Here is a 15,400-nt window from a genome sequence, read left to right as displayed (position 1 = left end):
AGCCTGACTCCACAGTTTAGCCAGTTCACGAATTCATGCACCGGGCCTCTAATATATATATATATATATATATATATATATATATATATATATACACACACACACACACACACACACATACATATAATACACACACACACACATATACATACACAGACTGAGTGGCCAGATTATTATGCGTTCAGAGATCATAATAATCTGGCCACTCAGTGTATACACAGGAGAAATGAAAACAATGCTCATTACAGAATTATTCAAAACTAGAGGCCCGGTGCACAATTCGTGGGGGTTGGGGAGGGGAAGGGAGGACGGTCCCTCAGCCTGGCCTGCACCCTCTCGCAATCTGGGACCCCTTGGGGGATGTCCAACTGCCAGTTTAGGCCCGATCACACCGGGATTCCGCAGCAGGATCGGGCCTAAACCGGCAGTTGGACATTCCTCTCGCAATCTGGGACCGCTGGTTCCTAACCGCTCGCCTGCCTGCCTGCTTGCCCCTAACCACTTGCCTGCTTGCCTGATTGCCCCTAACCACTAGGCCTGCATGCCTGATCGTCCCTAACCACTCACCTGCCTGCCTGATTGCACCTAAGCACTCGCCTGCCTGCCTGATTGTCCCTAACTGCCTCTGCCTGCCTACCTGATTGCCCCTAACTACTCTGCCTGCCTGCCTGATCACCCCTAACTGCTTGCCTGCCTCCCTGATCGCCCCTAACCACCTCTGCCTCGGCCCCCACTGTCACGGCTTCGTCCGGAAGGATGTCTGGAATGATGTCCGGAAGGTCATTCGGCTGTCCAGTCTAATTAGCATATTATGCTATTATTATTATAGATAGTCAAAAAGTGGGAACAACCCATACATATGTCTATCAACTGATGAATAAAGAATATGTGGTATGTCCACCCAGTGGAATATTATTCAGTCACCAAAAAGAATAAAATGCTGGTGATACGTGCTATAAATCTTGAAAACATTATGCTAAGTGAAAAGAATCAGACACGAAAGACCTCATATTGTGATTCCATTTATATGAAATACCTGGAATCCATGCAAACAAAAAGTAGGTTAATAGATAGAGTATTTTTTTATTTTTTTAGTAATGAAAATGTTCTAGAATTGGACAGTGGTGATCATTGCATAACTCTGTAAAGATATTACAATCCACTGAACTGTACACTTTAAAAGGATAAATTATAATTCAATAATGCTGTTTCTTAAAAAAAACACACACAAGCCGAAACCGGTTTGGCTCAGTGGATAGAGCGTCGGCCTGCGAACTGAAGGGTCCCAGGTTCGATTCCGGTCAAGGGCACGTACCTTGGTTGCGGGCACATCCCCAGTGGGAGATGTGCAGGAGGCAGCTGATCGATGTTTCTCTCTCATCGATGTTTCTAACTCTCTATCCCTCTCCCTTCCTCTCTGTAAAATATCAATAAAATATATTAAAAAAAAAAAACACACACAAGATACCACTTCACACCCACTAAGATGACTAAAATCAAAGACATTAGACTTTCATATGCAATCTGATTTCCTTAAATCACCTTAAATATTATAAAGTTGGGACTTTTGAACATCAGTTGACAAACACTTTGAGCTCTGAGCCGATGCTGCCTGCCAGTAATATCACAATCTTTGTATAGCAGCTTATATACTATTGGGATTTTACACTTCATTTCCCCCTATTTTGTAAACATGACAGAAAAATGGAAAAATGAAAGTGCTAAACCTCATGATAAGAAATGTAGGTCTCATAAATGTAATATAATTAGTATGAAGATAGAAACAATCATAAGTCTCAAAGAAATGCTCATTGGACTGTAAGTCAATAAGCTCTATGACTATAAAAGAAAATAAAGACACCTATGAAATGCTATAACTATATCATCCAAAATCACGTCAAGCTTATATAATTTTTTTTAAATTATAATTAAAAACATATTTTTAGCTCTGGCCGATGTGGCTCAGTTGGTTGAGCATCGTCCCATGTACTGAGAGGTCACCAGTTTGATTCCAGGTCAGAGCATAAGCCCAGGTTGCGGATTTGATCCCCAGGAGGGGGCATACAGGAGGCAGCTGCTCAATGTTTCTCTCTAATTGATGTTTCTCTCTCTCAACCTCTCTTTTCCTCTCTCTCTAAAAAAATAAAAATAAAAAACATATTTTTAAAAAAATAAACAATAAAGTACCTTTTAAAAAACAGAAGTAAAAAAAATAAAATATTTTTATACTCTCTGGGACACTGAAAACAGGTATGGTTCAGCTCATTCACATTCAACTGTTTTAAGTGTTTACAAGAACATATTACATATAAAAATAAGAGTCTGTTTAGGTATAGACGTTGGCTTGTAGCCACAGAACTGGCCAAGCACAGTAGGTCAGGATTAGGAGCCAGTCATAAGACACAGGAAAAACTACCATGTAAATCAGACGCTTAAGACAATGTCAATATACAAATCAAAATATGAAAGACTGAATGGGAGCCTTCTCCATCAAATAAAATAGCTAGATTTAAACAATGAGAATCAAAATTCAATCTATTAAGCATGCTTAGAGTAATGTGAACATGAACAAAAAATAGGGAATATAGACAAGGAAAAATAATATGACGAGGTAGCAGAAATGTGGGCTGGATTTTTTTCTGTTCTATCTATTTTAAATATTTTGGAGTTAATTTAAATATATATATGTATCTCCATTAAAACCCTCTGATTACTAACTAGAATGCTCACCTTAGACTCTCCTTATTTGTTCCATTATGTGATAATCCAAGTCCCAGGACATATTGTCTCCCTAATCCCATATCCAATTCCCCATCTTAGATTCATTAGCTATAATTTAATAAGTGAACTGATCAGAACAGTGCTAAGTAAGTACCAAGTAGTACGTAAATATTAGTATGCCACTCTGTACAACTCCAGGGAGTGACAGTCACAGAACGTACACTGAAAACTGTGCTCGCTGGCGCTGTGCAACATGGCAGCCCCCTCTCCACTTTCTGGTATTGGTCAGTACTTACTTTCTTCCAATACCTACACATCAAATTTTAAATTATCCCAGCCCGCAGCCTTTTTAATTCATATATTTTTATCTGTGTCAGTTTACTAGGGTGTATTTGCCTAGATGCACTCAAAACTTGTCAATAATTCTCTCATCCTTTTGTTATCAGATTCATATTGAATTTCTAACTTCCCTTACCCTTTCTGCTTATAAAGTAACTTATGAATTCCTAATTCTTATTAATTTATATATCTTAGTATAAAATATAAATATAACATTTATATTTATAACTAATTTAATTTTCAATAATTTAAATGAAAAATAATTATTTGCAGAATTTCTTTTTATGAATCACTCTTTTTTTAAAGCATATTGTTTTAAATATATTTTATTGATCTCTTACAGAGAGGAAGGGAGAGGGATAAAGAGTTAGAAACATCGATGAGAGAGAAGCCATCGATCAGCTGCCTCCTGCACACCCCCTACTGGGGATGTGCCTGCAACCAAGGTACATGCCCTTGACTGGAATCGAACCTGGGACCCTTAAGTCCCCAGGCCAATGCTCTATCCATTGAGCCAAACCAGCTAGGGCTATGAATCACTCTTAGATGACATCTGGTATCTGTATCGTATCGTTGACCTAAAATAGGAAAAGACTGAGTTTCTACATTTCTGGAGGAATTGGTTAGAAGATAGCACAGTAATATTCTACCTAATAACAAACATATACTGTCTACTTTTAACTTATTTTTCTTATTGTGGGAGAATAAGTGAAATTTTGTAACTGTAGTTGTGAATGTTTTGAGCCATTGCTTGCCACCAACTGTCAAAGAGGATTGTGAAAAAGAAAGGAAAATGCTAATTCAAAAATGTGTCTGCAATACTAACTCTAAATATAATATTTTTCAAAGTTTATAGGCAAGAAGAAAGTCTTTATAGAGCCATGAAGAATACACAAAAATGCTTAAGGTTTCTAAATTAATTTAAGATTCAAACGATAAAATAATATAAAATTTATATATTAGAATCAATAAGATATTTCCAATTTTCCTGGTCTGATGTTTCACATTTTCAATTCATCTCTAGTTTGGTCTTAAAGCTCAATTGAGTAGAGTACTATTGAATTGTGGTTGACTGACAATACTGAGGCTATAATAAATATTACATGATAAATATTCTCCTAAAATTTTTTAAAGGACGTTAGCTCTTCTTTTTATAGAAAATAATAATTCCTTATCCTTTCCAAGAAATTGCCTCTATCAATATATTCTGGATATCTTGCTTCTATTTTACTATTATTTTTAAATTCTCAGTTTCCTCTTTATGTCTGTTTCAATAGAAATTCTTATCATTATTTAATACTTTTAAATGTTTTTTCACTATTTGTTCTTCCTCTTTTTCCTTCCTGTTTTTCTGAACATCCTTTATAATGTTTTTCTGGTTGTATAGTTAAAAAGACTTAGATATACAATGTAAGCTACAAAGGTGATCTCTGATAAACCATGAAAATGAAACTTATTCTAGGAGCAAAGTAATTAGCAGATAACAGAAAAAAAAACAACACCTAGATTAGTATGGTTTGATAAGAAATACAGTACTTTCTGGCACTGAAAAATAGAAAGTAAATATAGATCTCTAAAAAAGCAGACAGAGATTTCTGACCTAAAATTGGATAGATTAAAGTCATTTTTGTTCCTTTAGTTCTAAAAACAAGAAAGAATTAACATACATACTTTTATATATGTTTGCCCTTGGACAATGTTAAATCCTAAAGGTTAACAGAACACAAAAGTAACCTAAAATTTTAATCTGCTAAAGTTCTATTATCACTAATACAGATTTAATGTGGTTAGTTTAATGTAAAAAAAGAAAAAAATCAATACTTCAGGGAAATTCTTTTGAACATACTCATACTATAAAAGATCTTTTCATGCACTCATTCGGCTAATGATAAGTCTCAGGATTGCCTGCTGGTGGTGAATACATTGACAAAAGGGGATTCAAAGTGTCAAGTCTTAGGAAGAAGAGAGAAAAGAAACCTTCACCATCAAAAGTCACATCAAGCATTTTAAAAATTCATTTCTGAAATGTTAATGGCAAAGTCTAGTATCTTAATATTAATGTCCAAAAGGAGGATCTGCCTATCCTAAGTCTAACAGAACAACCATCTTTGAAGCTTGTCCTTTTTCACTTTCCTTCATTCCGGGCTGAAAGAGATCCTTAAGCTTTACTGCCTGAGTTTACTGGCTGTCAGAATTTGAAATGAAATCTGTGTTCACAACAAAGTCTGAAAACAGAATACACAGTAAGCTACAAATAATACAAATCTATCCCAATAATAGTGATGTAATTTTGTTGCTGCCTTTCCAAAAAAAGATGATCACAACTTTTTGTCTGGTCCTTAGCTGAAGCTGCATTAAGAGGCAAGATAAATCCATCAGCCTATCTCTCAATTTTTATGAATGTATGCATTCATTCATTCATACATACATATTATTAAATGATTTAAAGAATAACTTCTAATTCTAAACACTTATTCTCAGTAGTGGAGATGATTGTATGGTAGGATTCATTTGTTTTGTCTAGACAATATTCTGAGTATTTTCAATATAATTCCATGGAAAGGAAGTTTCTGCCTCCTCTCACCTCCACTCTGTCTCTGTCCTGGTGTAATTTTATCTCATTCCAATATCCTTCTTAAAAATGATCCCCAAACATGCTGAGGACAGAATGTTATATAACTCACAGCTTTTACAGAGTTCTTGTAAGAGAACACTTACAATTAGCTCTGATTCACTGGAAGGTATGGGCGCTCTTATTCGATGTGCTTGTAGACTCCTGTGAATTCTGCAGGCATGTAGGAACAACAAATTGCAATAATTTAGATGGGAGGACTGCAGTGTATAAAATCGGGCATACCGCTGGCTTCTTGTTCCTGTGCTGCTTTGACCTTCTAGGAAAATTAGTACTGGACTTCATGTGTCCAAATCTTATCTAGGGAAAAGAAAAATTTTAGATTTTAAGTTATTTATTTCAATTCAATAAACTATCCTCACTGGAAAATGCCAAACCTGATTTCTCTCATCAGGCATACGAAAGCAATCTGCCCACCCTCTGGTTCCATTTTGCATGCAACTCCAAACCTAACAAATAGGCTTTCTGATGGGAGAAATCAATGACTTTGAATGATGCACAATTTCCACAGATAAGTCACCTTTCCAACAATGAAACATGGAAGCTCCATAAAATAAGTTAATATTTTGCTTTCAGAGCAACAATATTATTTGCCTTGTTATAAAGAGAATTCATTAGAGACAATGATTTTTCAAATGAAAGGATTAAAAGAATCCCATTAAAACCAAAACAAAGGCATTTTATGTTCTCACATCTTTATTAAAGTAGTTATTTATAATCCTGGCTCAATAATAACTCGTGTACTTTTATATCACAAATTGGCCTTTAAATAACACATAACACACATAAGGCAGATTTACCTTCTAGATGGCCTCAGTTTCTAAACACCACTACACTGATTTATACAAATAACAAAAATCACATAGAGGAGCATCTGTTGATATCTTTCTTGGTACTTATCTTTAGATTTCAAAACTACATAGTAAATAGAGTTCCCCATAAAATTTAATTTTTGAGGTAAGAAACAAATACTATTTCTATCTTAAAATTGCCTTTATCTGATCTGACTAGATGCCATTATTGTGAGTAACGTAACCTTTAAGTTTGTGGGAAAAACCAATACTTTATATTTACTCCTCAAAGAAAGCTCAACAGCAAGAAAAATGAGAAGCCATTATAAAATCATATTGCTAAATATTACCTAAATTCACAATTCTGCTTATATAATTGTATGCATATAATAACAGCTAACAATTATTATTTCGTGTATCAATATACATCCAATATGGTTGCATTAATATCAGGAGGCCAGGCAGCACAGAAGATGCATTCTCTTGTTCTTCTGGTCATTATTATGAACTGAAGCTTTTGAAACTATTTGGTAATCCCAATGTGGGGGCCTATATCACAAAACCTTCAGGAAACTGGTGGCCTCGGGTGGAAAAATTCAAAAACTGGAAGGCTTAGAAGTTAAGGTGGCATAATTAGAAGGTCTCAGCAGAATAGTGATGCAGCCAGAATCACTTGTTATTTTATTAGAAACCAAGACTCATAAATCATTTCTCTCGCAGAAAAATATCTTTAAAACTTGTATATTTCTAAATGTTCTTTTTTTAAAGAACATATAAAATTAAGATATTTGTGAAAATAAACCAGTTTTGTGTATTCTTGTTTCTCTTCATTTTCCCCCTTCCAAGAGTTCTTCTTATCTTTTAAAGCAAGACAAACTCTTCTGTGCTAAATCTTTTTAATCTTTTATTTTCATCCTCTGGGAAAATGTCTTCCTTATTGGTTGTAGTAGATGTAAAATCATAGTCTCTGGAGTGACCATTTACAAAAGTAAATAAGGGATACTTCTCTTTAGAAGAAATTTTCAGCATCTGTAATGGAAAGTACAGAAGAATTCTTTATCCAAACAGTGCACAGTAGCACCCCATGACAAAATCTGATGTTTTAGCCCCGAATCTCTCATTAGCTTTTCTCATTTATATTTATTCAGTGCCAATGCTTTAATGTTCTGGCTAAAAGACAAAATTGTATAGTTTATTTATAGCTAAATAACTGCTTTTCCATTAGGACTCGCCTTCAAAAATTAAGTACCTTCTCCCTAACCCCACCAAAGTAAGTCTTCTGGTCACATTAGTTGGAAGGCTCACTCTAAGGTTAATATTTATCTCCTTTTAGTAGTAGTAGACAATGACACAAAATGGTTTCATGGACTATAGTCAATATTGTGAAAGATTGCTTGATACCAGAAAAAGAAGCATTAACCTGAGTCAGAAGGTTCATTCTAATAATCCCAGTTCTACAACTTACCTTGATGTGATCTTCAACAAATCACTCTACCTGAGTATCATCTATAAAACAGATATCCAAGCTCCTTACCCCAGAACATTGTTAAGATGACCAAAATTAAAAATAAAAACTTATTTTAAAAAATTAAGTTTGGTCCTTCTAAAGATCACTATATTTGAAAAAATATTTCTGCAAAAATCTAGTCAACATAAAAAATAGTAATCTTCTACATAGTAGTAATCCACACTTTACATATTACCTTCTAGAGTTGCATTAGATAATTCTGAAGTGAAAAAAGCAATAGCTAGAATTTTGTGAGGACAACGGCAACCTTTATAACCTCTATCCATTTGGTATTTGTGGACAAGCCAGCAACACATTCTAAACTATTTTAAACCTTTCTGTTAAACAAGTTTTATTTAAAAAAAATATAAACAATTTTCATTTAAAAAAATAAATTTAAAATTTTGAATGAAGGATGTTTTAATAGAAACCAATTTTTCTATAGGTAACCTGGAACTATGAGGAAGATTTCAAAACATTTATGTGAGTCCCAGAGAATGCTGGAAATAATACCAAGAGTACTTATACAGGGTGGTGCAAAAGTAGGCTTACAGCTGCTCATATAGAAAATAATACAATAATTAATAAATAACAATACAAGAATAAACTGTTTCATGTACTCACAACTGTAAGCCTGCTTTTGCCCCACCTGGTATATCATTCATCATGATCAATTTAATATAATTTGTTCTTAAAGGATAATTTCTGTGATAAAAACCAAATTCTATCAAATGCCAATATTAAATCAAAGGTTAGTCAAATTCTTATATGTTACATTTATAGATTCTCTCGAAACCTGGCTAAAATAAATATGTATCCCTGGCATACAGAACAATATTAAATTAAAAGTATTTCAATGAGAGAGTTAATATGAAATACATTTTAATAATATAGCCAAAGATACAGGAAACAGCTTTATTATCTAAAAGGCAAATCATAGATTTCTTTTCAGAAGGTCAAATATTTTATCACATTTTCCCTATGTACTAACTTGACAGGTTTCAGAATTTACAGAGGAGAAAGCTAGAGGACAGAAGGTAAGCAATTTCTTCCATCATAATGCCAGTAGTTGTAAGAACAGAAATAGACCAGGAGATGACCACTTGTCCCCAGGCTGAAACCTTTCCACTAGTCTCTGCCAGCACACATGTAAAACTATACCCAGGACAGAGCAGTCTATACCTATGTGGTCTGTATTCACCACAGTGGAGCTACACTTAATGTAGGGTTTAATTCTAAAGTCAGCCCATAATATGAAAATCAAATAGCCAAAAGCAATATAGTCAAAATTAACTTCCATAAGCCTTCAAATTGTTTAAAAAGGTTGTTATGCATAATTTTGTATATACAACCCTATTCAGTACCATGTATAAATGAATAGTACAGTATATAGTAATGTACAGTAGATAATAAAGAGTACACATGGAAAAATAATATAAGTGTTTTATTATGAGTTTGTATAGTTGAGTTGAAGTTAAATGTGTATGTGATGTTAACTCCCCACTATCTCCTTACTACTCAATCTTAAATTGCTCTAACTCAACTTTTAATCCTCGCTGTTCTGAAAATTCTCTTCTAGTCCTCAAATAAAAAGGCCTTTTATTAGTTCCTATTCTCTTGATATTTCTATAGCAATCAACACTTCTGGGCATTTCTTTCTTAAAATGTTTACTTCCCTTGATTTCTGTAATATTTTGCTTTCCTGTTTCTCCTATTTTCTGGACTATTTCTTCTTTATCTCCTTCATTGACTTCACTTCCTGCATGTAAATATTAATCAATTATTGATCCTTTATCTTCTCTATATATTCTATCTTCTCTCTTAAAAATATTATCTACTCTGAGTTTCAAATACTTCACTATTAGCCTTTATTATCATCCATGTTTTACAGATGAGGGAACTGAAATATTGAGGAGTTAAGTGACTTGTTATGTTCAGACAGTTAGTAAATGATAGAGCCAGAATTTAAGCTTAAGCGGTCTGGTTCTATTATAACCACTGTGTAGACAAAAAGGGGTCACATGCTAACCTGACTAGCTCATGGAAGGCCTGCATGGCAGCCTTGCAACCACAAAGGATGGGCTGAAATTAAAACTTTTTTAACTATAAGCAGCTTATGGTGGGCAGTCATGTCCTATCCTAGGCCGATATCTTCCCTGACAAAGGTCAATCTTTACCTTAACTGAGCCTGTCTATTGTGTTTTTGCATCTACGATAATATATATTTGGAATGTCCAAGTAATTTTCCTTTCTCCCGACGCCTCAAATCCCTTGAACATTAAACGTCTACCATAAACATCCCATAACATTCTACCCTAATGATTCTGCTCAAGATGTTTCTGTCCTCTAGCCGTCTCCTCTGGTAAGGATTACAAACATGGACCGTGAATCTTGGACAGTCTCAGTAGAAACCTGGCTGATACTTACGAGTTGTGTGATCCTGGACAAGTTACTTAACCAGACTGTCTCATTTTTCTTATTGTAAAATGTCAGTATTACAACATCTATTTCACAGTGTTGTTGTGAGGATTAAATCAGTAATATTTGTAAAAATAATTAGAAGATTGCCTGGCACCATACGTGTTGGCTATTATTATTGGCATTATTATCATATTAGTCTTCTGGCATTAAGTATACTCTAATTCAGTCATTTTATTATCCATTTCATGTCTTCCCAACTAAATTAGAAGCCCCTGAAGATTTTAAAAGAAATCAGAGTTCCTATCATTAAATCCCAAAGGTAAAAAAAGATCCATATAAAAAATATATATATCTCCCCGATTTCACTTGGAAAATACAGATTAGAAGGAGGGGAAATATAAGCATGAACATAATAAACGTAAAACACTAAAGTGTTTTGAAAAATACATTTTAGCAAAATAGTGATGTGTATGGGAAATTGTGCACCACTGGAGAAAACGGGACTGTTTGTCCTAGAAGAGGAAGCAAACTTATTCTTTTACTCAATGAGACAAAGGAGTAAACGCTATGTGCAGACTGATTCCAGCTGAATGTGGGGAAGCTTCTTTAATGATAAGGTTCTGTCCAAAATGGAAAAGATTCCCAAGGAAAATAATTCGTTCACCATTACCTGAAATAAAGATTAGAGAGCCAACTGTCTAAACCATGGATTGATGTATAAATGGGAGACTGTACAGAATAGTGCTTATAAGCACATGTTCTCAAGTTAAATGTCTGAGGTGTGAATCTCAGCACTACCATTTATTAGTTGTGACCTTTCTGAAAGTTACTGAACCTTTGTAAGTGTAAGATTACTCATCTGTAAAATAGAGATACCTACTTACCTCAGAAGGTTTGTGTAGATTAAATGAGAAAATGTATATATGATGCTTAATTAGCACAGTATGTGACATATGGCAAGGATTCAACAAATGTTAGCTTTGGATTGAAGAATTCCAGATTGGGTGTCTGGAATTCAAGGGCTGTATTATAAATTTTGTTTTATAGCTAGAGGACAGCTGGCCATGGGCAAATTTTTTTACTTATGTTGATATTCATTCTATAATCAAATGATTAGTTTCCTAATACTCACATTTTCATTTCTGGCCTTAAATGCCAGCATTACTAGGTAGTAAGTTTATCATAGGAGTGTTTTATTTGATAACAACCATTAGGCTGGGAACAAGTAAGGTAAGGAAGAAAAGGTGTGAGATCAGACAAAAACAATCAACATCGGGCCCCTTACATTCAGCAGAGCAGAGAAGATACAATCTAAGTTCAGGGGCTGGGAGAGGTATGTGTTGGAAGAATATCTATGAAAGGTGAGCAAGTTCACCTTGCAGAACTTGGAGAGGAATAATATATAAAGGCACAAAAACAGGGTGAGACACAAAACTGAAAGGGAAAGTGATTGAAAGCCTGCATATAGACTCGATTCCCAGGTCCTTTCTTATAACAACTATCCCTCTATAGCCCCCACTGGCCATCCCACACATAGGAAAATAAAGATTTATTCTTTGGAAAAAACAAATAAAGCTATAAACTCTAGTACACCAGGCACAGTGATGACTACAGAAGCTGAGGAATTTAGTGACAGTCTAAAATACTGAACTGTAGGGCCTTAGCATCCTTCACTTCCTGCTCCTGGAGCACTGTAGGCAACATATATTCTACACGCAGATGGCAGAACTTTTCTCTGGAAAAAAATAAAACAACTCTAGAGAAAAGATAACCACTTACCAACATATGGGGGGAGGGGTCACCCAATGAAAATGCAGGTTTATCACCCAATTACCCTAGGATGAAGGTCACCAGCGAAAAAACCATGCTCAAACACACAGAACCTCCACTCAGCTTTTTAGTCCCTTACTCAAATATAAACAAACACTGAAGATCACCAGTCATTTGGGGGAAAGCAGCCAGTGGAAAACTGCAAGATTAAAGCAAAAAACAAAAAATAAAACATAAAAAGAGTTTGTAATAAATCATATACAGCAAAAGAAGGACAAGAAAACTTCAAAATTACTCTAATTAATTTCCTTGAGGAGAAAAGGAAACTACATTCATATAAAGAAAAAGAGAGGGAATGTTATGAAAAAGGAGTAATAAAAAAATAAAATAACTCCTAGAAATTTAAATATCATAATTGAAATTTAAGAACAATAGAAGAGTTAGAAGATAGAGGAAATATCCCATATAAAAATGATAAAGACATGGAAAATAGAAGGAAAAAAATAGGAAAATTAGTGGAACAATTCAAAAGGTCCAACAACTGTATAATTAGAGTTCCAGAAAGAAAGAATGAAGAAAACAAAAGAGAGGAAATATTGTGGGTTTGTGTTGTTGTTGTTTTTTTCTCAAAAAATTTCCCAGAATGGAAGGAAACAGGACAATTGATTAAAAAGAATGTAAACCAAGACACATAATGAAGTGTCAAATACTAGCTACAAGTAACAATAGCTAATACTTTATATCGTACCTACTATAAATTATTTGTCTAATAAATGGTTTAATCAGACATTCACCTAGTGAATTGTTTAATCTTCATAATGATGCCACAGAGAGAGGTAGCCATTACTATTTTCATTTCTTGAGAAAACTAATGCTCAGGGAAATTAAGCAATGTGGCTAAGGGTACGCAGCAATGGAGTGGTAGTGCTGGGAATCAAACATGCAAACTTTTAGAGAGGAAAAAAGTTTACATTTAGATGTAATTTACTTATAGGATATTTTTCCTTACATGATATTACCCTACTATCCCCCCTTTTTTGATTAATGGAGGCTTTTGTAAATAGTATAATGCAGTCTTGATAACTTTAAATTTTAATTTTTTGCACAAAAATATGACTGCTTTAGTTTCATTGAATGTTCAGGAATTTTACCATGAGATGAACTACCAATAGAAATTTTAGTTACCACTTTAGGAACAGCTTTTTGTCCAGTATAATTAAATTTTCTTGAATATTCACTTATTTCAATTAGCCTATTTAAATTAATCTGAAAACTTGATTATTATTTTACTGTCAAATTTAATACTCTACCAACAATCTTAGTTTACCCTGTAAATATTAGTGGAAAGGATTATTTGCATTCTTGAGTAGGCCCTGAGCATTCCTGGTGCTAGGCTGGATTTAGATATAGGGCAGCTGCTGTTGGCCAAGTCTCTGTCTGTTCCCTGGGTCCCAATCTGAGCTGGGCCAAGTCACTGTCTGTCACCTGTGTCCTGATCTGAGCTGGGCGTGGGAAGCAAAGCAGCCATGGGGGCAGGAGACCTCCCTCAGATGGGGTGAGGTTTTCATTTGTAATGCTAACAGCAAGACACCCAAGAAAAACACACATGGTGTCTAAATAAGACAAAGGAAAATCATTTGGGCAAAAATAAAAAGGATCCCAAATCAATTATATAGAAAAGATTCCTTTATTAACTTTTGGTCAAGAATATGTTTGTATATTTTCAGAAAACAACTCCAAGACCATGTGGATTCCTGCAACAGAGAGGAATTGACAGGTCTGCTCCAACCACGAAGACAAGAGGAGAAACAGTCCAGAGATGGAAGACGCTGACGACGCCTTGCCACGCTAGCAGTCAGCAGCTGTGCGTCACAGCAGGTTGCCTAGGACCAAACCAGAGAGGGTCGGACCTGCATTGCCACCATGTGCCCACCATCCAGATATCATTGCTGACATGTACACATAAGGAATTGTTTGACATTGAAACGGGAACTCAGAACTGTTGGACATTGAAATTGGGACTCAAACATTTTTTGTTATTATATGTTTATTTCTAGCTTGCAGAGGCAAGATTTATTAAAGGAAAGAAATGGGAAAAAAAGAGATACAGAGGCAAAGAAGCATTGAACATACTGTCAAACTACAGCAGGAAGGCAGGGGAGGTTGGGGCGGGGGGGCTGTAAGAGATCAACCAAAGGACTTGTACGCATGCATATAAGCATAACCAATGGATACAAGACACTGAGGGGGGGCAGGTAAAGGCATGTACTGGGGGGTAGGGGAGGCCGGGGGGAGGCCAATGGGGGAAAAAAAAGGAGACATATGTACTACTATTTGTAATACTTCAAACAATTAAAAAAATAAAATTAAATTTTAAAAAAAGTTTACATTTAGAGGAAAAGAATTCAGAATGATATCAAACTTCTCAACAGCAACCCTGCATGTTAGTAGGGAGTAGAGCAATGTCTCCAAAGTTCAGGGATGGGAATTATTTTTAGTCTATAATTCTATACCAAATCAAATTATCAATAAATTTAAAGAGAGAATAAAGATAGTCAGACATGCAAGAATTCAAAATTTTACTGTCTAGCCCTGACCGGTTTGGCTTGGTGGATAGAGCATCGGCCTGCGGGACAGAAGGTCCTGGGTTCGATTCTGGTCAAGGGCATGTGCCTTGGTTGCGGGCACATCCCAGTGGGGGGTGTGCAGGAGGCAGCTGATCAATGTTTTTCTCTCATTGATGTTTCTAACTCTCTGTCCCACTCCCTTCCTCTCTGTAAGAAATCAATAAAATGTATTTAAAAAAAACAACTTTACTGTCTAGGCATCCTTTAGTTAGGAAGATACTGGAATCTATGCTTCAGCAAAACGAGAAAATAAACTAAGGAGAGATTTAGAAGACAGGGGATCCAAGGCAGCAAAGTAGCATTAAGAAGTTCCAAATGAACAACTCTGCATCAGGTCTAGAGAGCAGTTAAGACTGGAGGGAACAGAAAACAGAGAGGAAAGTCTCCAGAAAAGGAGAAAAAAATAGATTTTCTTACATTTGTATTTATGAAAAATTTGCTGCTAGATATGTAACAGATATGAGTCAACATTCGTAAAATTTTTCAATAAGTACAAAGCAAACTAAGGAAATGAAAAGTGGGGAAAGTATTAACTCTGAGAAAATGAAGGCATGAGAAAAAAAGAAATGTAATCATCGCACATCATGTGATT

General features: G+C 35.1%; 1 protein-coding gene across 5 annotated transcripts in view; it reads right to left on the bottom strand.

The window, feature by feature from the left end:
• Window positions 1-6,374: 6,374 nt before the first annotated feature.
• ATG4C (autophagy related 4C cysteine peptidase) overlaps window positions 6,375-15,400 on the bottom strand; it is an 89,968-nt gene continuing 80,942 nt past the window's right edge. For all 5 annotated transcript variants that reach the window (XM_080655027.1, XM_080655028.1, XM_080655029.1 and 2 more), the window contains exon 11: window positions 6,375-7,512. In XM_080655027.1, coding sequence (XP_080511153.1) covers window positions 7,345-7,512 — 168 coding nt within the window. In that variant the 3' untranslated portion in view covers window positions 6,375-7,344. The remainder of the gene's footprint in view (window positions 7,513-15,400) is intronic.

Source organism: Plecotus auritus, assembly GCF_963455305.1.
Source record: "Plecotus auritus genome assembly, chromosome: 2".
NCBI classification, from domain to species: domain Eukaryota; kingdom Metazoa; phylum Chordata; class Mammalia; order Chiroptera; family Vespertilionidae; genus Plecotus; species Plecotus auritus.
This window is presented reverse-complemented; position numbering and strand designations above follow the sequence as displayed.